Below are 26,500 nucleotides of genomic sequence, written 5' to 3' on the forward strand. Positions count from 1 at the left end.
TTCCTTATCAAAAATTCGTGTCACTTCAACTAGAGCCCTTTGAAAAATAGTGAAGGTGCTGTGAGGTGCGGAAGTGTTTCAGAACATGAGCATTAGTAACTCCCTTGCCTTCCCATACTCCTCCTCCTGAACCTGCTACCCTGCTCTCTCTCCCTTCCTTTCTTTTCCCAGTCCACTTGTTTGTGTGTGAGGCGCGGAAGTGTTTCAGAACATGAGCATTAGTAACTCCCTTGCCTTCCCTTACTCCTCCTCCTCCTGAACCTGCTACCCTGCTCTCTCTCCCTTCCTTTCTTTCCCAATCCACTTATTCGTGTCCCTCTCTTACTCTCTCTCAAGTGCTTCAGAATAAGGCAAGACATTTGTCCCAGACTTTAGGCTAACTCTATGACTCTTTTAGGGAACTGGGAATGAAGTGGACCAATTTTTAAAATTTTTAGTTGCCCTTGGCCAGCTTCCCCTCTTGCATAGAAGAGAGGGCAGAATAATCGTAAGTGAGGAAGGGCGCCTAAACGTACGAGGACCGAGACTGGTGTGTGTTGTGAGGCTTAATGAAGACCATGCAGGTAGAGGCAAGTAATTGGGCGGAGGGTTCGGTGTGAGGCGGGAATGCGATGCTGTCTGATAGATTATTAGTTTTGTTTACTTATGAACCTTGCTTCTCTCTCTCTCTCTCTCTCTCTCTCTCTCTCTCTCTCTCTCTCTCTGTTTTTTTCCCATGTACCTGAAGGGATTGAGTTTATCTGCAGTGAATAGAGATGTGAGTGGAGGTTTTACTATAATTGTGTGTGTGTGTGTGTGTGTGTGTGTGTGTGTGTGTGTGTGTGTGTGTTTGAGAGCGTCACATATCACTATTCTCAGCGTGCTCTATTAAAATTCACCGACTTTTCAAGGATTTCTCAAGCTGAATCATAGTTAAACCTTACTCAAAGAAAACGTGAAAAAACATCAATCAAACCGCTAACGTGGCTTTTGAAAGTTGATAATCTAGAAAACAAAAAGTCGAAAAAGAAACCAAGATGTGTTTAAGGATAAACGAGCATAAATTAGCCAATTAATCCACAAATAAGTCATGATAATTACAGAGCATTTCAACCAGGAACGGATAATTAAGCACTCATTTGGCTGTTTGATTTACGAAACTGCAGTAAACAGGGTGAGAGAGAGAGAGAGAGAGAGAGAGAGAGAGAGAGAGAGAGAGAGAGAGAGAGAGAGAGAGAGAATCTACAGCTATTATTGTTTGGGCGGGAGGGGAATAAATGCTAATAGGTATGATAATGAACGAAGCACAGAGCATAGCTGGAGTTTACCGCTGAGAACTCACATAGAAAAAAAATAAAAAAAGAATAAAGACTTACCTTACTAACACAATGAAATGATAAAGTGAAAGGCAATATCATGAACCCCTTCAGTACTACGACGCATTTTCATATTCATTTTGCTTACTATTTGGTGATTCTATACAGCTTCGGAATCTTACGTGGGGATTAGAATAGTGAAGACTGACTCTCAATCTTCTGACCTCCATAGACCCTTCCTAATGTAAATAAAACCGTCTAATCATACCCAAAACTCATGGTAAAAATGCGTCCCACTACTAAAGGGGTTAATGAGAAGAGTGCTGAGCGTGTGAGGGAAATAATGAGGATAATATTAAGGTTCGTTATTAGCCACGTGTGTGCGAGTAACGTTGATGTACAGTACGTTAAGTGTTTGAGTGGTAATGAAGAGAAGGGGCTAAAAATTAAAGTACGGCTGAATATATATGAATGAAATGCAAATGAATGAATGAAGGAAGGAAGAGAGAGAGAGAGAGAGAGAGAGAGAGAGAGAGAGAGAGAGAGAGAGAGAGAGAGAGAGAGAGAGAGAGAGAGAGAGAGAGAGAGAGAGAGAGAGAGAGAGAGAGAGAGAGAGAGAGAGAGAGAGACGAAGTAAGTAAGGGGCAGGTGGCGATTCTTGTCTGCCTGCAGCTGAAGTAAGGGCGGGGTTACCTGAGTCCTCACCTGCGTCAGGGAGGGGCCGGGACCTGCACTCACCCCCCTACCCTCCTTTAATAATACCCAGATGGGGGTGAGAGGGAGGGAGAGGGAGAGGGAGAGGGAGAGGAAGAGGGAGAGGGAGAGGGGAGAGGCGTCCATCCCTCGGCCTTGATTGTCTCATTTTCACTTAATAGTATTGCGGGAGAGGGAACGGCCGGCCAGCTTACCTATCGCAGTTAATTCCAGGTAATTGGCAAGCACGAGAAGGGGTAAATGGGATATCGCTTAACTTTTAGCCTCGTTCTTCTCGGCTGTGCATTACCGCCACGTAACTATGAGGGAAGGCGAGAGGTGTGTCGCGGCCTTACTATATACGTACAGGCTTCAATAAGTAACGCAGGGATGAACACCGCGGGGGAGAGAGAAGGGAAGGTAAGGTAGAGGTGAGTTACTGGTTGAGCCAAGCCTGGGTGGACCGTCCTCACCTGAAACGCTTTACTCTCACCGTCACTACTTTCCAAGGGCTCCAGTTGAAGATACTTGCGTTTTTATGAGTATTTTTATTTTTTTGGTGATAGTTCATTAAAAAGGAAAATTATCTTGAAAATCTTCTAGTTGTCTCTGTGGCTTTGAAAAACTGTCGTAGTGAGAGAGGAACGTGTTTCTGAATACGGGCGTTCAAGTCCTGACCGTCTCGCCATGAGCGGACACAACAGCAACAGGCCACGCGACGGACCGCTACCACTCACTCACTCACACTCACTCACTCGCCACTCGCTCGCCTTGCCGACTGGTCACGCTAAGAATTGGTTAACCTTCCATTATTTCTTTTTTTTTTTTATCCATCTTCATTTCAATTACCGCACGATTCATAGACTTCCCTTCCTCCCGCACCGAGAGAAAAAAAAATCAATAAGGAACTGGTACATTAAAGATCCATTGATGACTCAGAGGGTTTTACGAGACAAGTAATACTGTTGGCAACCTCCGAGGCGGGTCAGTCAGGAGGGAGATGCTATCCTGCTTAGAATAAAAAAGATACATTGAATAAAGTACTCGAGCCGGTCCATCAGTGCCAGAATAACAAGGGAGTGAGGAGTTAGTATGACCATCACTCGGTTATTTTACTACTCCGTCACTGCTTATCCCTCTCAGCGGTGCGGCGTGAGGAGAATTTACCTCAGCCATCATTAAAAGACTTTATGATGAAGTTAAGGAGGTTATTTACAGTAATCAACAAGTAAAAAGAAAGAAAAATGTAAAGGAAACAGTCTTGATCATGGAAAAAAAGATGAAGTTAAGGAAGATATTAACAGGAATCAATAAGTAAATATATATAAAAAAAAGAAATTCAACCTCGTATTAGTCATCTGTTACAGTTACCTTTGTTTATTCTACTTTTTTTTCCCCCTAATGTAAGACGGGCTCTGGCATGGAGGAAAAAAATAAAGGGGGAAAAGGCCCACTGAAGAAATAAAGCACTACTGAACTATATAACTCCCTCACAGCAACATAAGAACATAAGAAAAACAGAGAAACTGCAAGAGACTGTCAAAAGGAAGAGGCCCATTGATAAAAGATAGGAATATTGAACTACTGAACTCCATAACAAGAATATAAGAACATAAGAAAAAGAGAGAAGCTGCAAGAGACTGTCAGAGGGAAAAAAAAAAAAAAGACCTCCTGAACTACTAAACTCCCGAACAAGAACATAAGAACACACAAAAACGAGAGAAGCTGCAAGACACTGCCAGACCAACACGTGGCAGTCCCTGTAAACAACTAACACCTAACAGAACTTGAGGAATTCAGCAAGGTCGAAATACAATAAACTGTTTAACCACTTCACAAACACAGTAACATTACTGTGCTTGAAAAATTGTCCGTAGAAATAAGTAAATAAACTAAACTAAACAACAGTCAGGCATATCCACTTTAGTCCCTTCCTGATCCGATGACTTAGAGTGTTGTCAAAATTAGTGTGGAAGGCAAGGGAAACTAAGCAGTGGAAGACATAATAGTGGAATGAAATGATTATCCACTAATATGAAACTGGGTGGAATTCAACCAGCTCACCTCTCACGAAGAATGGGTGGATCAAACTCTCAATTGACTGTGGAAATGAAAAGCGACATGAATTAGGAAGAGGACTGAGTTGAGATGAGTGAACCTGACTATTTATTGGCCTGTATTCAGAAATGCTTTGCTCTCTAACCACGATTGTTTTCCAAGGCTTGAGGAAATGTACCAAGGTCATAATCAGTTAAATGTTCCGTCACCTAGAAACTGATAGGAAGAAGAAGAAGAAGAAGAAGAAGAAGAAGAAGAAGAAGAAGAAGAAGAAGAAGAAGAAGAAGAAGAAGAAGAAGAAGAAGAAGAAGAAGAAGAAGAAGAAGAAGAAGAAGAAGAAGAAGAAGAAGAAGAAGAAGAAGAAGAAGAAGAAGAAGAAGAAGAAGAAGAAGAAAAAGAAGAAGAGGAAGAAGAGGAAGAAAAGAAGGAGAAAGAGAAGGAGGAGGAGAGGAAAAACATATCACTGAAGTAACGGATGAATGGACCAATGGAATGAACAAGCCAGCAGCCATACCTTGAATCACACACACAAACACACACACACACACACACACACACACACACACACACACACACACACACACACACACACACACACACTTATGCATAGCTTCGAGGAATAGGTTAGGCAAATACCTGGGTGGAAAACGGTGTGTGTGCAATCGCAGGCTATTCCAACGGGGGTTAATTAAGGACCTTAGCTGATGCCTCCTTCCTTTATTCCAAACGTTCCTCCTCTCCTAAGGGCACTGAAAGAGGAGGAGGAGGAGAAGGAGGAGGAGGGAAGGGGAGCCGTTCATAAGGAGCCTTACGCCCAATCGAGTAGTCATTTAGTTGGGTTGCTTGTCTCCTAATGCCCCGCGGTCCTTAATGAGATGCGTGTCTATTACCCTAATGCCTCCTGAAACCAGTGATCCAGGTGCCGTCCTCGCCCTCTACTCGGCCCCCTCACCGCTACTCGGCCCTCTCACCGCCTTACCTGTCTCTGTGAGGGCGAGGATGGCAAGGCAGCGAGCGGTCCCTTCCCTGTTTGAACGAGGCGCGATTCAGTTGTGTATCATTGGATGTACTTGAGAGAGAGAGAGAGAGAGAGAGAGAGAGAGAGAGAGAGAGAGAGAGAGAGAGAGAGAGAGAGAGAGAGAGAGAGAGAGAGAGAGAGAGAGAGAGAGAGAGAGAGAGAGAGAGAGAGAGAGAGAGAGAGAGAGAGAGAGAGAGAGAGAGAGAGAGAGAGAGAGAGAGAGAGAGAGAGAGAGAGAGAGAGAGAGAGAGAGAGAGAGAGAGAGAGAGAGAGAGAGAGAGAGAGAGAGAGAGAGAGAGAGAGCGAGAGAGAGAGAGAGAGAGAGAGAGAGAGAGAGAGAGAGAGAGAGAGAGAGAGAGAGAGAGAGAGAGTTCAGATTCAGATTAACTCTTTGCCTGCTGCGTCTCTTCCTCAGTGTTAAGAAAGCGGTCTGGTGAGAGTTTACAGCATGATTCAGTATGACACCACTGACAGCACGAGGAGTGATCGATTGCATTAGGTCTTTGAGTGGCTAAATATTCACTTTTGCTCTAGATAATGTTCTCTTGTTTGTCAAATAGAATAATATGCGTCGCAGTATTACTAGTAGCTAAAAGGTTAAAATGTCTGCTTTGTAAGACGTTCTATAGACACTAAATAATACAAAAATAAATAGATCTAAGGTGAAGACCCATGAGGCTGAAGTAACGAATGCAAACTCTCTCTCTCTCTCTCTCTCTCTCTCTCTCTCTCTCTCTCTCTCTCTCTCTCTCTCTCTCTCTCTCTCTCTCTCTCTCTCTCTCTCTCTCAAGTACATCCAATGATACACAACTCTGGTTCCAAGTCGCAATATACAACGTGCAAGTCTTTAACGATGGGCGAAGAGGCGCCAAAATAAATCATAGTCACTGCAGGCTAAGCTGACACAGAGGCCACGCCCTCCGCCTCATCCTGCTGTCGGCGGGGCTGCAACTGACTGGTCACTGGTGCACTCATAAAGGTCCTATCACTAGCTCCTGTCTTTTTTTTATTATATACATGTATCTCTGCACAAGACACTCTCAATCATATTATCAATTAGTCTTGCTCTGAACTAATCTACGAAAATATCAACAGGAAAATAATAATAAAAATATGTAAAACTATCAATGATTTCGAAGAATTCTATAAAAACTTCTACTATTAACATGAACTTATCCTTAAATCATGACTGTCAACACGCAACACTGAATGCTTGGCGCATGTCAATCATGTGTGTCACAATTAACACTGAGATCATTATTGTTTTCCCTGTTAATATTCTCAAAAAATCAACTTAGGACATGACTAATTGATGAAGTGACAGGAGATACAATGAATACAGATACACCGATCAGTTGCCGAGATGAAAATGAGGAGGAGTCGCGGGAATTGCCTTTTGGATCAGCTTAGCAATAGAAAACAGTGATCACAGTGAATAGAGTCAAAACCACAGTGGCTTCACACACAGGGAAACACAATACAGTTCATCCCCGCACCTCTTCCTGCTTATATGTTCACTGTCTTACATTCACTGTTTTACATTCATTGCGTAGACAATAAACCTTGCTAATATACCTTATCCACATTTTGTCCATCTTATTAATGCATCACTTACTTTCTTCTCTCTTTTATCCCTCTAGACAGTACATTCTAGAGCACAGCATGATCTTTCCTTTTATATTTCCCATTTTCCTATGACTATTTCTTACATTCACTGTGCTTATATTCACTGTCTAAAAACTAAACCTTACTATTCCATCTTTCTAATGCAAGACTTACTTTCTTCTCTCTTATGCCTCTAGATAGTAAATTTTAGAGCACAACTAAATCTCTCCTTTTTTTTATTTCCCATTTTCCTACGTCTATTTTAAGAGAGAAGAATCAAGACATGTGTGGAATGGAATTGTTTAGCACGAATGAATCCCTTTCCCATTGGACTTTTTAACGACTAGCAATGATCTATTTACTTCTTGTAGTCTTGTAACAGAAAGTGACCACAAAAAAAAAAACAACAACTACGTGTAGCTACAAATAAGTCCAGCTTGTTTAGTCGTCACTTCCTGCCACTATCCTTACTGAACCACCTTTGAACATATGAATAAGTAAAAGAAAAACAGACAAAAAAAAAACACACATTAACACTTACAATTAGAGGAGGGAACATCACACACCTTATCTGAAACGAAAGAAAAAAACATCAACTTAGGAAACACACAGGACATCACAAGGACAGTACCGAAAACAGGTCCACACAACACCTTGATATGAACAGATAAAAGTATACAATGTGCCGGTGATGTATGAGTGTCTGTGTGTTGTTGTGTTGTCTCCTGAGCCTCCAACCTCCTTTCCCCTCCCTAGCGTCACCTCGCCCTAATATAGTGAGGACTAGAATCAGAGTGAGAGAGAGAGAGAGAGAGAGAGAGAGAGAGAGAGAGAGAGAGAGAGAGAGAGAGAGAGAGAGAGAGAGAGAGAGAGAGAGAGAGAGAGAGAGAGAGAGAGAGAGAGAGAGAGAGAGAGAGAGAGAGAGAAATAATAATAATAATGATAATAAAATATTCATTCCACTATGAAGTGGTTATTCTTTACATCAGTACATAGTACATCAGTACATACCTAGTGGTCATATTTTGAAATACACACACACACACACACACACACACACACACACACACACACACACACACACACACACACACACACACACACACACACACACACACACACACACACACACACACACACACACACACACACACACACACACACACACACACACATACGCTTGTCTTTAGCTTGTACAGACACTTAGTGATTAGATAGGAAGAATTTCCTGAGTCGCGTCTTAAATGAGTGTAGGGTGCTTGAGTCTTTCACTTCTTGTGGCAGGAGATTCCATAATGAAGGACCTCGCACAGAGAGAGAGCGACTCCCTGACTGGGTGACCGCTCTGCGGGCACATACAGGTTGTGTTGTTGCCTGGTGACGCTGCCTGTTAATGTGTTCACTGTAGAGAGGTCGATCACGTTCTGTGGGTAGTGGTTCTTAAGTTGTTTGTACAAAGTCACTGCTGTATTGAATTGAATTGTTTTTATTACATTGAGCCATTCCAGTCTTTGAAATATGGGAGTGACGTGGTCATATTTCCGGGCGTTTCCGTCTGCCACCTTAATAGCAAAGTTTTGTAGCTTTTGAGTTTTTGAGAGTAGTGTGGTGTTGGAGGTTCCCCAGATTGTGTTACAGTAGTCAAGAATACTCAATACTAGCGACTGTATTAGTATCATGCGAGTCTCTTTGTCAAAATAGTGTTTGACTCTGTTTATATAGAAGAGTGTTCCCGTGATTTTAGTGGAAATTTCGTTGATATGGATGTCGAAGCTCATGTAGGTATCGAAGTATACGCCCAGGTTTTTAATGTGTGAGGAAGGCTTGATGGTGGTGTCGTGGAAATTAATAGTTGTGTTTTCTGATATTCTTGGGATGAGTTGATGTGTCCCTATAAATATACATTGAGTCTTCTTGGCATTTAGCTGAAGGCCATTTCAGAGGAAATATTTTCTGCCTCTGTTGAGTGTCTGTTCTGTTTGAGATATTATGGTGGGTAGTTCTGTGACTGTGCCTGAGTGAAGAAGCTGCGTGTCGTCAGCGCATTGTGTGAGGGAACAGTTCTTAATAAGGATTTGGTGGCTGACATTGTCGAAGGCCTTCGACAAATCGCAGAGTGTTAGCAAAGAGATGCGCTTGTTGTCCATATTCTTAGAGAGAGAGAGAGAGAGAGAGAGAGAGAGAGAGAGAGAGAGAGAGAGAGAGAGAGAGAGAGAGAGAGAGAGAGAGAGAGAGAGAGAGAGAGAGAGAGAGAGAGAGAGAGAGAGAGAGAGAGAGAGAGAGAGAGAGAGAGAGAGAGAGAGAGAGAGAGAGAGAGAGAGAGAGAGAGAGAGAGAGAGAGAGAGAGAGAGAGAGAGAGAGAGAGAGAGAGAGAGAGAGAGAGAGAGAGAGAGAGAGAGAGAGAGAGAGAGAGAGAGAGAGAGAGAGAGAGAGAGAGAGAGAGAGAGAGAGAGAGAGAGAGAGAGAGAGAGAGAGAGAGAGAGAGAGAGAGAGAGAGAGAGAGAGAGAGAGAGAGAGAGGTAGAATGAGAGAGAGAGAGAGAGAGAGAGAGAGAGAGAGAGAGAGAGAGAGAGAGAGAGAGAGAGAGAGAGAGAGAGAGAGAGAGAGAGAGAGAGAGAGAGAGAGAGAGAGAGAGAGAGAGAGAGAGAGAGAGAGAGAGAGAGAGAGAGAGAGAGAGAGAGAGAGAGAGAGAGAGAGAGAGAGAGAGAGAGAGAGAGAGAGAGAGAGTAATTTCACAAGATCAAGAGAAAGAGTAATCAACAGGAAGGAAAATAAAAAGACAACTTAGTAACGATGTTTTTGCTGGTTAGGATCAGTTAAGACGACGGCGGCGGTGGCGGGGAAGGCGGCGGAGGTGGAGTGCGGCGGTGGAGTGAGTGGAATGAGTGGTCAGCGTGAGGAAGAGAGTGGATGTCCAACTTGTTTTTCCCTCCGCTGTCGTCAAGTGACTCGAAACCCGCCACGTGTCTCTTGTGTCCTACTCTCCATTAGCGTTCCGGCGGCCTGGTGAAGGAGTAGCTTGGCGGCGCGAGAGAGGGGTTAGTGCTATTGTGAACATATTATACCACAGACCTCTCCCCCCTCTTCTCTCTCTCTCTCTCTCTCTCTCTCTCTCTCTCTCTCCCTATACAGTGAGACAAGACCTTAGTTGAAGACATTACTAGTGCTGCTTAAATAAAAGTAAGGACTCGACTACTACTACTTTTACTACTACTACTACTACTACTACTACTACTACTACTACTACTGCTACTACTTCTACTGTTACTGATGAGGAGGAGGAAAAAGAAGAGGCGGTGGAAGAGGAGGAGGAGGCAGAAAGGGAAACGGTTTTACTTTATACATGAGGCGCTGATGAGAAATTTGTCAAATGTTTTCTGGAAATCAAAATAAACTAACGTAAATTTTATACACGTCGAGGAAGAAATCAAGTAAATTCGTTGAAGCATGATGAGAAAAGAGAAAGAAAAAGAAGAGGAGGAGAAGGAGAAGGAGGAGGAGGAGGAGGAGGAGGAGGAGGAGGAGGAGGAGGAGGAGGAGGAGGAGGAGGAGGAGAAAAAGAAGGAAAAGTAAGATAACCAAGAAAATCAACACTGAATCAAGAAACGACTCCTGTTTAATTTCGTTCTGTCACGAGAAGAAGAGGAAAACACACACACACACACACACACACACACACACACACACACACACACACACACACAACAAAAAACTTATAAACTCCCATGTTCCTGTACACTTAAGCCTCGCCTGATTACCTTTGTGTGCTTTCTGATTGAGCGGAGACACGAAGAGGAGGGAAAACCTTTTATATTTAAGCAAGTATATGATCTAGACAAAGTTATAGACAGAGAGAGAAAAGAGAGAGAGAGAGAGAGAGAGAGAGAGAGAGAGAGAGAGAGAGAGAGAGAGAGAGAGAGAGAGAGAGAGAGAGAGAGAGAGAGAGAGAGACAGAGGGCGAGAGTCAAGCCAGCAACACCCACACACAGTCACACACTCACACACACTGGCATACACACACACACACACGCACAAGAGATAATCACATCCTGGTCGGTCGGTGTCTTATGTCCTGCGTTAATAAAGCGATAACATGCAGCAGCTCGCTAACACATGCACGCCAGCCCGCCACCATCACCGCGCCTTTCCTCCAATTACCCGTCTGATCGCATATAATTTCCTGGACTTATAAAACTTCGGAAGAGAGCGAGAGGGCGAGAGAGGGCGATAAAAAAAGGAAGAGGGGATGATATACACTTGACAAAGGGATAGATAAGAAGGGCGTCGGTAAGTGCACACCGATGATAAGGGAAAAATCCGACGAAATCAATTTTCAAGACATCGAAGAGGGACTGATACATATCTAAAGGAGGAGAGGAAGAGGAGGAGAAGACTAGAAGAAGGAGGAGCTGGAGGTAAAAAAAAAAAAAAAAAAAGAGATGAGCGGCCTTCACGGTGAGCACGACACTCCTCGCCCTTAGAGAAGAGGACTTGGCAGCGAGACAAGAGTGACTCAAGCCTGTGTACTACTGCGACGGCACTCACCTGAACACCTGCAGGGGAAGGAGGAGGAGGTAGAAGCACGGTAGGAGGAAGACGAGGAGGAGGAGGTAAAAGATCAGTAGGAGGAAGAATAAAAGGAGGAGGAAGAGGAAGATAGGTAAGCGAAAGAAGTAAAGACTGACCAAACAAGAGACACACGACAAAGAGAATCGATATTGCGAGGCGGGTGATGACGAGGACTGGATAAATATTAAGTGCGGGAACCGTGGGCTGGAAACTGCTTGGTGAGGACGTAACGAGTAGGTGCGGACGAGATAATGGACCTGTGGGGGGGGAAGGAGAGAAGACAAGGGAGAGAGGGGGCAGGGAGCAGCACACCACGACGCCCCTACACGATGGCAGCGATAAGGTGACGACGGTATCTATTGGTGGGGAGATGATACGTGCATTTCGGCGATAGCATCAGTGGTGGTCCGCCTAATGCCATGATAGTCTAATAATGAGGGTGTGTCATGGCCCACTTACAGCCCATTAGACTGAGGTGCTTGGAGGCTGGACGCGCGCCGGGGATTGTAATGGTCTGCCTGGGCTAATTACAATTGGTATCAGATCAGCCCCACTATTACAGGTGAACGTAAATGTACTAAACACCCATTTAATAGAAAAAGATAACAACATTGGCTGCAAGAGTGGCAGTAGTGGTGGTGGTGGTGGTGGTGGTGGTGGTGGTGGTAGTGGTGGTAGTGGTGGTGGTGGTAGTGGTGTCTCTCTCTCTCTCTCTCTCTCTCTCTCTCTCTCTCTCTGGTAAAAAAGTTAATTCTGGTTTCTCAAGCGCAGTTTACTCTAAGAATCTAATTCTCGTCCTTCTTCTCTCGACTTTTTATTCTCCACCCTCCTCCTTCTCCTCCTCCTCTTCCTCCTCCTTCTTCTCCTCCTCCTCCGTGCAATATCCGATGCTAAATATACCTGCCCAGTCTTCCTCCTCCTCCTCTTCCTCCTCCGGTGCAGCCTGTTTGTATCTCAGCATTCCTTCATTAGACACGGCGCCAGTCTGCCTCAAAACACAAAAGAATGATGGAACTTGAAGCAAAAAAAAAAAAAAAAAAAAAAAAGAAAGAAAAAAATAGAAAAAGATCGTAGCGTTGGTGATGATGATGATAATGATGATGACGATGATGATGATGATGATGATAGTGGGTGTTATTATTTTACTACGATACGTACGTGCCATGAAGCAATGAGATGATATAATGAACAGTTTGAACATTCCAGAGCCGCCTCTCATTTGTTCTCGTATGTCATGTTGACGAGACGAGACTTGGACACACACACACACACACACACACACACACACACACACACACACACACACACACACACACACACACACACACACACACACACACACACACACACACACACACACACACACGCAGGCAGGCAGTGAACTATTGGAGAATGAGGTAAATGTCTTACTTCTCCTTCTCTTCCTCCTCCTCCTCCTCCTCCTCCTCCTCCTCCTCCTCCTCCTCCTCCTCCTCCTCCTCCTCCTCCTCCTCCTCCTCTATCACTTCTTACTCTTCCATCACCAGAAATTTCTTCCCCCTCCCTTCTCTCCATCCCATCACCACGACATCCATCACTTACCCATCCTCAGTCACCTTCACCCCAATCCCTTTCTCCCATCACCACCTCCCATCCCGTTTCCCTTCCTCCCTTCACGAACGGACACAAGTAAGAACCTTTACACTAGCACCTCCCATCACCCCCATCCTCCACCTCCCCCATCCACTTGCCCCTTCACCCAGCATCCTTAACTCCTTCCGATTAGACCACCAGTATGCTCCTCCTCTTCCTCCTCCTCCACAGTGCTTCCCTCCACTTCCCCCCAGAACCGGTTGGCGAGCACACCTGGCCGCTGAGGGAGTCACACCTTCGCCTAAGTAGTGACTGGTTAGAGTATGTGTTGGCGGGCCGAGGGACAGAGAGGGAAGGAGAGAGGGGTGAGGGAGAGAGATAAGGGGGTTGAAGGAGTGAGGGAGTGTACAGAGATGGATAGAGAGGAAGAGGTGAAAGGGTGAAGGGAATGAGGGAAGGAAAGCGTTAGAGGGAGGGAAGGGAAGAAGGAAGGGAGGCAGGGAAAATGGAGTAAGGAGAGACGAACAGGAGGAGAGATGGAGGAAGAGAGGGAGAGATGGTGAAGTAGGAATGAAGAGAAGGAGGGTGTGGAGAAACAGAGAGACAAGGGGAGAAGAGGAGAGATTAACAAGAGGAAGGGAAAGGAGTGAATGAGAAAAAAGAAGAGATAAGGGAAGGAAGAGAAGATGGAAGAAAGTGAGGAAAATGCAGAGACGGAGGAAAATAAATATACAGAAGACGATGAAGGAGGAAAAAAGAGCGAGAAGCGTATAAGGCAGGGAAGGAAAGAGATGAGAAGTGAATGGAGAGAGAGAGAGAGAGAGAGGAGGAAAGGAGGGAGAGATGAGAGAGAGGGAAGGGAGTAAGAAAAGCATCAAGGGAGGGAGAAAGAAGAAGGGGATGAGAGAGGAACGTTAGGATGCCAGTATAGATGAAGAGAGGAAGGGAGATAGATAGTGAGAAAGAATGAGGGAGGGAGAGATGAAAGGGATGGAAAGAAGTATGGAAAGACGTCAAGGGAGGGAAAGAAGGGAATGAGAGAGGAACGCTAGGATGCCAGTATAGATGAAGAGAAGGAGAGATAGGGAGATAATGAGTGAGAGAGAAGGAGGGAGGAGAGGGAAGAAGGAAGAGATGAGAGGGAGGGAAGGAAGTGGAGGAAAGACGCCAAGAGAGGGAGAGAGGAACGCTAGGATGCCAGTACAGATGAAGAGAGGGAGAGATAGAGAGAGTAGGGTGTGGGGGTGGAGGGGTGGGGGATAAGGCAAGGGTTGGGGGGGTAGCGCCGTGTCCACTTGGGCGTGATGCACAAGGGCGTCTCCCTCCTGATGAAGCACCGTCAGCTGCGCCCCTGATGATGGTGATTGCACAAGCACCAGCTCCTCCACCTGATGGTTTGTGCTGATTAGGAAGGAATGTCTCCTGCAGGACCTCCTCACCCCGGCACTGGTGGTGGTGGTGGTGGGCGGGTGGGTGGTTAGGTGGGTGGGTGGGTGGAGGAGAATGAGAAGAGATTAAAAAGAGCAGCAAAAAAAAAAAATATATATATATATATATATATATAAATAAAAGACTTAAAGTTTAATAATGGCAAGAAAAAACACCAAACAGGACGAGTAAACACACACACACACACACACACACACACACACACACACACACACACACACACACACACACACACATATTCTCTCTCTCTCTCTCTCTCTCTCTCTCTCTCTCTCTCTCTCTCTCTCTCTCTCTCTCTCTCTCTCTCTCTCTCTCTCTCTCTCTCTCTCTCTCTCTCTCTCTCTCTCTCTCTCTCTCTCTCTCTCTCTCTCTCTCTCTCTCTCTCTCAGCAGCACGCCACACCAACATCATCACTACTCACCACCATCCTCTTAAGACCATATTTGCATTTTTTCCCGCCTTCCCACATTCCCTAATACAGCGGCGGTAGTGAGGCGGCCAGGGGCAACACCACCACCACCACCACCACCACCACCACCACCACCACCATCACCTTCCCGCTGCCGCCCACTAAGCAATCACAAAATGGTATTAGAGGTCATTACGCTCTAAATTACACGGATACCTACCACTCCTCAGCGCACCTCAGCCCGCCTGCCTCCCTCCCTCCCTTCCTCCCTACCTGCCTGCCTGCCTGTCTGTCTGTTCGCTTCACTCGTTTTTCGCTAACCCGTCCAGCCGTTTTTTTTTTTCCCTATCCTTCGTTTTTTTTGTCACTTTCACGCATTAAGTCCTTCTCTCTTCTCTTCTCGTCTCGTGTCCTGTGCCGTCCCTCCTTTCGGCGAAATGTAAGACGTGCACTCCTACAGCTATATCAAGTCTTAAAAGTCGGTTATAAAATTGGCAGGGACGTAAATAGGTGGGATAAAAAAAGAGAAGAGTAAGAGAGAGAAAAAAAAAAACAAGGCACGCATAATGTACAGCACACACTTGGCAGTCCTAAATATTATCTTGACATTCAGGTTTTTCTTCAGGAATTTTCAATCATGCAAGGTGTTGATTCTCTTCGTTTCCTGCCCAGCTTGTGACCGCGGGCGAGACGGGAAAGGGAGGGAAAAAGGAGAAAGAGAGAGAGAGAGAGAGAGAGAGAGAGAGAGAGAGAGAGAGAGAGAGAGAGAGAGAGAGAGAGAGAGAGAGAGAGAGAGAGAGAGAGAGAGAGAGAGAGAGAGAGAGAGAGAGAGAGAGAGAGAGAGAGAGAGAGAGAGAGAGAGAGAGAGAGAGAGAGAGAGAGAGAGAGAGAGAGAGAGAGAGAGAGAGAGAGAGAGAGAGAGAGAGAGAGAGAGAGAGAGAGAGAGAGAGAGAGAGAGAGAGAGAGAGAGAGAGAGAGAGAGAGAGAGAGACCATTTGCAAGAGAGGATTTACTGGAGGTGGTGTACCGGGAGGGAGCCTTCTACATTACTGCCCCTTTCCTTCACTGCTATTTGCTGTATTGACTTTCCTATTATCATTACTGTGAGACCACCCAGCACTGTGGCGGGCCGGGCTGTGTGGTCTGTGGGTGTCGATGTACCATGCAACACACACACACACACACACACACACACACACACACACACACACACACACACACACACACACACACACTCTCTCTCTCTCTCTCTCTCTCTCTCTCTCTCTCCCTGAATACCTGTCGGGGGCCCGTTGTTCCAGGATAATGAGGAGGTATTAGCAAGGTGTGTCCCCGCCAGCCCCGCCCCGCCCCACAGCCCCACAGCACCTGAACCCCTGAAACCCTAAGCCCCTGAAATCCTGAGCCATGGTGATGCTAGACTGTGGGATGGAGGACACCACCACCACCACCACCACCACCACCACCACCACCAAGCCCCGGGGAGCCTGAGTAAAAGCTACCGTTTTTCGATTCCGGGTTATTTGTTGATTTAGTGTCCACCATTACAAGACGCAAATTGAGCGGCGAGGGTGCCATTAGGTCCGTGGCGCGGGCGTGTCAAGAGTAAAGTATGCTAATTGATTATACAGATTTGGTCACATTACCGCCCGTTTGGGGAAGGTTTAGCCCCAGACTTCATTACACGCTGTTCACCACGTCGCTCCCTCACCTAATGGCTAATACTACTGCACTTGTCTTTTCTTGTTTTCTTTTTCTATCTGACTCTCTCTCTCTCTCTCTCTCTCTCTCTCTCTCTCTCTCTTGCCTCCCTCATTTATATGCTCTTTATCATTATCCTCCCTCCTCCTCCTTCTCCTCCTCTTCCTCCTCCCTCTATAGCCTGCGGTCTTTGTACTCCCTCCACATCTGTAGCAGAAGTAGTAGTAGTTGTAATAGTAGTAATTGTAGTAGTAGTAGTAGTAGTAGTAGTAGTAGTAGTAGTAGTAGTAGTAGTAGTAGTAGTAGTAGTAGTAGTAGTAGTAGTAGTAGTAGTAGTAGTAGTAGTAGTAGTAGTAGTAGTAGTAGTAGTAGTAGTAGTAGTAGTAGTAGAAGAAGTAGTGGTAGTTAAAACAGTATCCTCCTTCTCCTCTCCCTCCTCCTTCTCCTACTCTTCCTTCTTCTTCTTGTCCTCCTTCTCCTCCTCATATTCCTTCTTCTCCTTGTCCTCCTCCTCTTCCCATTCTTTCTTCTCCTTGTCCTTCTATTTCTTCTCTTTTGTCTTTGTCCTCCTCCTCCTCCTCCTATTCCTTTTCTCCTTGTCCTCCTCCTCTTCCCATTCTTTCTTCTCCTTATCCTCCTCCTCCTCCTTCCATTCCTTCTTCTTCTTTTTCCTTATTCTCCTCCTCCTCCCATTCCTTCTTCTTGTCCTTTTTTCTTCTCCCCATTCCTTGTTCGCCTTGTCCTCCTCCTCCTCCTCCTCCTCCTCCTCCTCCTCCTCCTACTCCTCCTTCTCCATGTCCTCCTCTTTCTCCCATTCCTCCTCCTCTCCTTCCTTCTTCTCCTTGTCCTCTTCCCATTCCTTCTTCTCCTTGTCCTCTTCCTCCTCTCCTCCCATTCTTTTTTCTTGTCCTCCTCCTCCTTCCATGCATTCTTCTCCTTGTCCTCCTCTTGCTACTCTTCCTTCTTCTCCTTATCCTCCTCTTTCTCCTCCAACTCTTGAAGGATCTGTTTGTGGTTGGCTGTCCTCTGAAATTCCTTTTTTGGCCTTTCTCCTTTTCCTCTACATTCTCATTTTTCTTCCTATATTTTTTCCTATAACTATATTCTCTTATTTCGAAACAGACCTTTCACAATGTGCATTCTTTCCTTATCTAATTTCCTTTCCTTATTTTTGCGTACCTAAAGTATCTGGAATTTCCGTCCATCGTCACCTTTCTTATCTCTCACAAATCTTACTTTTTTGTCAAGCTTCTTTTAAATGTGATTTTAGCCCCTTCAGTATTGGAACGCATTATTGTCTCGAGTTTTGGTTACGACTAGACGATTTTGTTTATACTAGGAAGCATCTATGGAGGTCAAAAGATTAATTGCCAGTCTTCATTATTTCAATCTCCACATAAGTTTCTGAAGCTGTATAAAATCGCCAAACAGTAACTAGAATAAATATGAAAACGTGTCCTGATACTGAAGGGTTTAAGCAGAAAGAAAGTGAATATAGAAGAAACACGATGAGGAAATAAGGGAAATAAGATGAAAGGTAAAAAGAAAGGCGGAATAAATAAGTAGAAAAGGAGATGTAATCCACTACCACTTTAGTAACTGTCCACACACACACACACACACACACACACACACACACACACACACACACACACTAGTTAATACGTACTAGAGCCAGAGGAAAATATGCAAGAAAACAAGCAATTCAAACCACTCTATCTTCATCTAATTCTTTATACACACACTAGTTAACTGCTATTATACCATATTAACCCATCTAATCCTTTTCTTCTAGTCCCTTTCCTCATCTCATGCTATTTTCTCCTTTAATTCCTTCCTAACATCCCACACAATCCTAATGAGCCCTTCCTTCCTTCAGCGCCTTCGTCACCAGGTCTACACACGCCCCCTGTCTATGTGGTGTGATGCGTTCCTGTGTTAACAAAACTAAAAGGACGGACACATTTCTGCTCCGTCATTACTCTCGCCAGACACAGGACGAGGACTGTTCATTAGAACCTGCTAATTGGAGGTGGGATAAGGCTGCTCCAGGTGTGTGTGTGTGTGTGTGTGTGTGTGTGTGTGTGTGTGTGTGTGTGTGTGTGTGTGTGTGTGTGTGTGTGTGTGTGTGTGTGTGTGTGTGTGTGTGTGTGTGTGTGTGTGTGTGTGTAGAAGTGGAGGTAAACACAGCTGATGTTTATGTGAAAAAGTCGAAGTTTGGAAGGTGCCTGTAAGAAGATATATATATATATATATATATATATATATATATATATATATATATATATATATATATATATATATATATATATATATATATATATATATATATATATATGTGTGTGTGTGTGTGTGTGTGTGTGTGTGTGTGTGTGTGTGTGTGTGTGTGTGTGTAAAACATAGTGTGTGATTTCTCACTATAAATATTCATTGCATTAATATCACTCATCCATCCCTGTGAATAAAACATAGCATCAGATTTCTCACTATAAATATTCATTGCATCTCTCTCTCTCTTCTCTCTCTCTCTCTCTCTCTCTCTCTCTCTCTCTCTCTCTCTCTCTCTCTCTCTCTCTCTCTCTCTCTCTCTCTCTCTCTCTCTCTCTCTCTCTCTCTCTCTCCTTTTTAAATCGCTGTTCCCGATCCTGTAATCTCTAACACATAACAAACCGATCTGTGTAACATTGCCGCTCTTTGCTTTACCTGTTTCCCGCCTTAACTTTCCGCCTTCCGCTAGTTCTCTCGTCTCGTCCTCTGGTTTACGACTCATTCACAAGCCCAGTCATGGCCATCAGGTGCGTCCGCCGTCCTTGGTTCATATCATTAGGCGTCTACTCCTTGTATTCTGCTCCTTTATAAAACCAGCAAGCTTCTTTTTTTTTCCCTCTCTCTCTCTCTCTCTCTCTCTCTCTCTCTCTCTCTCTCTCTCTCTCTCTCTCTCTCTCTCCATTGGCTTTTTTAAACCTGCCCAGTCATTTACAGAACCTGGACTAGATCTTCGAGTACTGGTAAGGACGAGGAGGAGGAGGAGGAGGAGGAGGAGGAGGAGGAGGAGGAGGAAGAGGTGGATTTCTTAGGATAACCAAACCACAGCATCCTTTAAATTCTAGTATGACTGTTTGAAAATTACTGCTAAGTAACTGCGGAGGAGGAGGAGGAGGAGGAGGAAGGACTACGAGAAAAAGGACGAGGAGCAAGATTAGAAAGTGAGGAGAGGGTATGGGAAAGGCAGATTTATGATTGAAGAGGCGCAGGAGGAGGAGTAAGAAGAGGGAGAGGAGGGAGAGGGAGCGGGAGGAAGAGGGAGGGAGAGGTAGGGAGAGGCAGCGGCCCCTCTCCCTGTGACGTATGGCCGCGGCCGGATCATTAACACCTCAGCACACACCTGCCGGGCCCCGCGAGGCCGCGCTAACCTGCTGGGCGTAGCCTTTCATCTCCAGGGGCGTTACCCACCACCACCTGCACTACCACCACCACCACCACCACCACCATTATTAGTACTGAAGCCACCTACACCACCACCAACACCACCACCTGCACCACCACCACCATTATTAGTACTGAAGCCACCTACACCACCACCACCACCACCACCACCACCACCATAACACCACCTTGACCCGTCCCACTAGTACTATAACCAATGCATCACAACCACCACCACCACCACCACCACCACCACCACCACTACTACTACTAACATTACAACACCAGTAACCAAATAAAAGTACTACTGCAATCACCACCACCACCAACACCACCACCATTAGTCCAATATTAAAACAACTAGTATGTAAAACACCAACATCACCACAACGGCCACCACCACCACCACCTCCTTCAGCTAGTATCTCAAGTGGTCCCTATGGTAAAGTTGATCCATTTCCACCTCAGTTATGTGGAAGAGAGAGAGAGAGAGAGAGAGAGAGAGAGAGAGAGAGAGAGAGAGAGAGAGAGAGAGAGAGAGAGAGAGAGAGAACATATGCCTTGCTGCTCCAGGGCATTATTATTTTTTTCTTCTCATTTGGCGTCTTTCTGTTATTCATTTAGTGAGAAGCACAATGGGATGTAGAACTATTTTTTTACTATTTTGTTTTAGGAGACTATCACTCACCACCACCACCACCACCACCACCACCACCACCACCACCACCACCACCACCCTGTGTTATAACTGTCTACACTACTTCTAGAACTTAAATTATCTGTCGCAACATCACCAAAAGCATTGTTGCATCACCACCATCATTACCACCATCAACAGGGACAATTAAAGTACCTACTACTACTACTACTACTACTACTACCATTAAGTTTTCTTTCTTTCCATACTACGACAGTTACTCACTCACCGCTATATATCTACCACTAACAACACCACCTTCACCACTACAAGCACCACAACAACCATCACCCCCACGTCATCACCGCAACACCACACATAACATTACTCCTTTCCCCCTGCGGAGTGTGTTCACCCGTGCGTCGCTTCCCTTTATCGCGGTCGTCATCACCACATCCATCACCACGCGGCGCTGGCCTCATCACCGGCACCGACTCATCCCTCACTTCCCTCTTTGCCTACATCATCATTTGTTATCCGACCACAACCTTTCTTCCCATTTCCATAAGTACTGTCACTGCCCAGCCCATAACAAGACGCCGCCGCTGCCATCCTTACCTCACATCACCATACCATCCCCCCTCTCTCTCTCTCTCTCTCTCTCTCTCTCTCTCTCTGTCTAAACTAACTAGAAGCCATATTTGATCACCGCCATCACAGCAGCCACCGCCACCGCCGCCACCACCACTACAATTAGACTATATCAACATCACACGCTCCTTCAACACCACCGGCACCACCACCGCTACCTTCTGGCTAATTACCTTCAACATACGCACGTGGGAAAAAAAAGGGAAGAAAAGAAAGAAAAAAATACTGCTATTACTACTACTACTACTGTTATCACCACCACCACCACCACTACCACTACCAGTACCTTCACACCTCACTGTACCACTACCACCATTACCACAATCAGGCATGTTAACCTGCTCCACCACCACCACCACCACAACCACCACCAATCCCAGCAACGACGTCTGTGATCAGCTTCTATCACCACCATCACCACCACCACCACCACCACCACTAGTACCTCATCTCACCACAACCCACCTCATCACAATCGCACCTGCCACTAGACAACCACCACCACCACCATCACCACTACTACCTCCCTCCTCCTTTACCGTCATTAGAGAAGCCAAGATCATTTACAAATCATTATGAAATTTTGAGCATCGCCAGGCGTCTTAGAATTAAAGTGTATTTATGCGCGCTGGCCCGGCGGTTAGGCAAGGCGCTCATGAATAGTGTGCGAGATTGTGTGACGGGCGGCGGAGTGGCGGGGGCGCTTCAGTAGGGCGGGGACGGGGTGTGACCGACGCCTGATTACTACTGAAGGAAGAGTGCAAATATTTACCCGGCCATTAAGACGCGATCTAAGAAGAGGCGCCCTTGTGATCCGGCCTTTCTTCCTCCCTCCCTCCTCCTCTGCCTGCCTGCCTGCCACTGGGTACCTGAAGGCTGTTAGCGACTATCTCTCCGTCTTCCTCCTCTTCCTCCTCCTCCTCACTCCTCACTCCTCTTCCTCCTCTCTTCTTCTTTCTCCTGAATTAGCTAGTAAACTGCTTCTTTATTAACAGCCGCTCCATTTTTCGAGACGTAAAGGCAGGATTCTCTCTCTCTCTCTCTCTCTCTCTCTCTCTCTCTCTCTCCCTCAGGTGTTCATCGGTGTGCCGTGGTGAGTTAAGGGCTACCTGGGGCCAAACACCTGCCTGCCTCCCTCACCTGTCCTCCTCCTATCCCGCCTCACCGCCCTTCTCAAATTACCACCCCACCCATTCTCCTCCCATCACCCCCCTTCATCACACACTGCATTGCCTCCGTTCCTGATTCTCCTCATTATACTCTCTCTCTCTCTCTCTCTCTCTCTCTCTCTCTCTCTCTCTTGATTCCTCGCTCTTACTAGTTTATTTTTATTCGTTTGTTTGTCATTCATTTCTATCTCTCAACTTTCCACTTCATTCATTCATTCATTTTTTTTTTGCATTCCTCCGCCTTTTCTTTCTCTTTCTCGTGTTCTCCTTTCTCCTTGCTTTCGCTTTTTTTATTTTCTCTTCTTTTCTTTATTCTTTGTATGATGTGTTTTTATTATTTTTACTCTTCCTAGTCTTTCTTTTTCCTTCTCTGTCTGTCTGTCTGTCTGTCTGTCTGTCTGTCTCTCTCTCTCTCTCTCTCTCTCTCTCTCTCTCTCTCTCTCTCATCTGTCCTCTTGTCCTCCTCCTCTTTCTTGTTTTCCTTGTTTTGTTCTTTTATAATTATTTCCTTCTCTCCTCCCATACGTCTCCATTCTCTCTCTCTCTCTCTCTCTCTCTCTCTCTCTCTCTCTCTCTCTCTCTCATGTCACATTACTCCTCCTTATCTCTCCCTCCTTCACACCTCGTCATCCTTCTCTTCTTTCTCTTTTGGTTTCCTCTTTCCTTCTGTCTTCTGTCTGCTTTCACTCTCCACTTTCTCTGCTTCAGCCGTAAATACTACAATCAGTGGTCTCTCTCTCTCTCTCTCTCTCTCTCTCTCTCTCTCTCGAAGGAAAAAGAATAAATGGCTAAAGAAAAGTTGGAAGAAGGAATAAGAAGAAAGAATAATGTTAATTCTTCCTATCTACATCTTCTTTTTTATCTCTTCTTCTTCTTCTTCTTCTTCTTCTTCTTCTTCCTTCTTGTCTTTATTTCTTATCTTTGTTCTGTTTTCACGTGTTCACTTCTCTTTATTCTTACGTGGGCAGAAACTGAAGAGATGTGTGTGTGTGTGTGTGTGTGTGTGTGTGTGTGTGTGTGTGTGTGTGTGTGTGTGTGTGTGTGTGTGTGTGTGTGTGTGTGTGTGTGTGTGTGTGTGTGTGTGCAATCCAACAGTCAGACAGACTCTAACTTAGGAAGGCGTGGCCAGGTATTAACGCTAATTAGCCGTCCAGCGGGCCTCAGGTGGGCATTGTGGGAAGCTGCGCGCACACACACACACACACACACACACACACACACACACACACACACACACACACACACACACACACAAACATACACACACATTTTAGGTACATACACCTAAAAAAAAAGTGTTACTTTACTTACTATACATCTAATAATTCAGAGAGAGAGAGAGAGAGAGAGAGAGAGAGAGAGAGAGAGAGAGAGAGAGAGAGAGAGAGAGAGAGAGAGTAATGTGATCTGACACTTATAAATATAAAAACCTGGTGCTGTAAATCTCCCACACAAACAAACGAGGCGATAAATAATAATCAAATAATAGAAATTCATGAAGCGAATGAAGGAAAAAAAGTAAACAAGTTAACAAACTCAAAAAGGGTAAAGACTATCAAGAGATTAAAAAAAAAGAAAAGAAAAAAAAAACAGATAAAGAAAAACAGTGAAGGATTAAAACTGACAGTAGAGAGAGAGAGAGAGAGAGAGAGAGAGAGAGAGAGAGAGAGAGAGAGAGAGAGAGAGAGAGAGAGAGAGAGAGAGAGAGAGAGAGAGAGAGAGAGAGAGAGAGAGAGAGAGAGAGAGAGAGAGAGAGAGAGAGAGAGAGACCTTGATCTTAGTAACAGAATAATATTAAGATAACCTTTGAAACACAAGGAAGAGGAACAATGGAGGCAGATGGAGGGAAATTCAACATAAGCTCAGTTTCAGAGTATGGTAATTGAAGTGTCATCGTGTGGCTTGCGATAAAATTAACGATACTGTGTGTTTATGGGGAGACGGAGAGGAGGTGAGAATCAAAAGGAGTTAAATTAGAGGGGGGCCGCCGTGGTACAGTGGAACCATCCGTGCTTTGGGGTCCGAGGGGTCTCCAAGCGCACGGGTTCGAATCCTGTCCACGGTCCGAGTGTAGGTTGGGCTTCCTCACTCGGTGTCCTATCGGTTGGGCTTTGAGATAGGAGGTACCACAAAAATTACCCCCTTTAGGCCAGAAATTCTCGTGAAAAGCCCACATGGTATAAATAAAAAATATGGGTAAGGAAAAAGTTGTGATGCGAGAGAATGTCAAGGTAGAGTAATATACAGAAGTTAATCCTTTCAGTACCGTGCCGTGTTTTCATATTCATTCTGGTTACTCTATTCTGTCTACTCTAAACTGGTTCCCGGGTTTAAAACATACTGTAGCTTATTGATGATATAATTGACTTATGTGAATAATACTTGTCTTTTTTTTTTTTTCAATATACTCATCACGAGTACAGATTACGATTTTCTCAAGACCTGACAGCCGCGCATTCCTTTAGGACCCCAATCAGACCGAGATCCAAGAGCCACTTTAGACGCTAGACAGACTATATTTGGTGATTTTATACAGCTTCAGAAACTTATATGGGGGATCAAAGTAGTAAAGACTCTGGCCATTAAATTTCTCACCTCCATAGATCCTTCCTGATGCAAATAAAATCGTCTAATCACACCCAAATATCATGATAAAAATGCATCTCAGTAGTGAAGGGCTTTTAAGCGTCCCATTCACACGCTTACCTTGTGGTGTAATGTGCCAAGCTGTGTTCTCCAGGACTCCCAGCATCCTGAGGAACAAGACAGCGGAGGTTAATGATAAATGACAATAAGTTCTAACCGCATGCATCGATAACACAGGAAATGATGTCAAAAAAAAATTTTACACTTGAATGTTGTCCCCACAGTATCTTTTTATCTTAACGTTTTACCTCCAGTTTCAAGACATTTGTTCCAGACTTTTGGCTAACTCTATTAATCTTTTAGGGAACTGGTAATCATGGGGGGGGGCTTCTTTTTTGTTGCCCTTAGCCAGCCTCCCCTGTCCCATCAAAAAGAAAATAGTGATCTTAAGACAGCTTGTAAATCATGGAAGTTCGTTATAATTCCGACGACTTTTGATATCATTTTAATAGCGCAGATCTAAGTCAATTCCCTCCTGCCACGGTGATGCTTGAGGTAGAGACGGTGGTGTTGTACAGGGAGTTTATTCCATACTATATTCTTATTCAATCCAAATGCTCTTCGGAGACTATATACAGCCCTTTACTCTCTCACCACGACTGATTTCTAAGGCCACAGAGATGATTAGCGGGGCTTTCAAGAGTGTGTCCAGTTATTACTGTAGAAATCTTGTCACTCTGCCTGTATAAACTTAAAAAAAAACACCTTAAAAACTCATGTAAATTTAAACAAACCCTCTTGAAATAGTGGAGGTGAAGCACAGAAGTGTTTAAGTATATGAGCATACAAGGCGTGACTGTGCTAGTAGTAGATACCTTTGCTCTGAATATTTTCCACTCGAGATAAATGTTGAACACGTTTTTCATTCGGAGATTTACAAGCCTTTTTTTCTTTTAATTTAGGACTCATCAAGACGTCCATTAGTCTCTCAGCAAAAGTTCAAGTGAAGAGCAAGAAAATTTACAACGGTTGTGATATTTCCGTCCAAAGGCAGTAAATTCTTGCAATGTATTATTTGATCCGAACTTCACTTCAATCCAGTCGAAAATATTACAGTCAGCATCTTCTAAATCCGCAACAGATGTAATGGCATAAACATCATAAAATACTCCTACTTCAGCTTTGGGAAAAGTTGCACTAATGGGCCGGCCATCACTGTGCCTGCGGCGTGAGGTGATGGTGAGTGTAGGCGATGAGCATAATGGCGAGCAATTACCCCGCACTGCAGCCTCAATGTCAATAGGAACTGAATATAAAATTTCCTGAAATTCAGAAGATAATTGTCTGGGCTTGGCTATCATTATGAGCTCCAAGGCTTCTTATTAAAAAAAAAAAGCCGCAAAATGATCTTGACTCACTGTGCATCTCATTAACGCCCGTATTAAAAAGCGCCTTCCCCTGTCACTACAACAATTTTGCAAGGCCACAGAGAAGACCAGTATGGTTTTCAAGACAGTTTCTTCTCTTAATAAACTACAAATCCTGCCAATCTATCACCAAACTCATAAAAAAAAATATCCTTAAAAACACGAGTATCTTCAACTAGAACCTTTGGAGAGTAGTGATGGTGAGAGAGCAAAGCGTTTCAGAATACGGGCGTAA

At 44.8% G+C, this 26,500-nt stretch overlaps 1 protein-coding gene across 5 annotated transcripts in view; it reads right to left on the minus strand.

Moving 5' to 3' along the window:
* Positions 1 to 26,500, minus strand: part of LOC123516954 (protocadherin-15-like) — a 383,101-nt gene that overhangs the window by 124,819 nt on the left and 231,782 nt on the right. For 4 of the 5 annotated variants that reach the window (XM_045276745.1, XM_045276746.1, XM_045276744.1 and 1 more), the window contains 2 exons: positions 24,959 to 25,005; positions 7,236 to 7,240 (listed from right to left, as the gene is read on the minus strand). In XM_045276745.1, coding sequence (XP_045132680.1) covers positions 7,236 to 7,240; positions 24,959 to 25,005 — 52 coding nt within the window. Of the gene's footprint in view, positions 1 to 7,127; positions 7,241 to 24,958; positions 25,006 to 26,500 lie in introns of those variants that run through there. The other variant, XM_045276747.1, reaches the window with a different exon arrangement.

This window comes from Portunus trituberculatus, chromosome 41 (genome assembly GCF_017591435.1).
Source record: "Portunus trituberculatus isolate SZX2019 chromosome 41, ASM1759143v1, whole genome shotgun sequence".
Lineage (NCBI taxonomy): Eukaryota > Metazoa > Arthropoda > Malacostraca > Decapoda > Portunidae > Portunus > Portunus trituberculatus.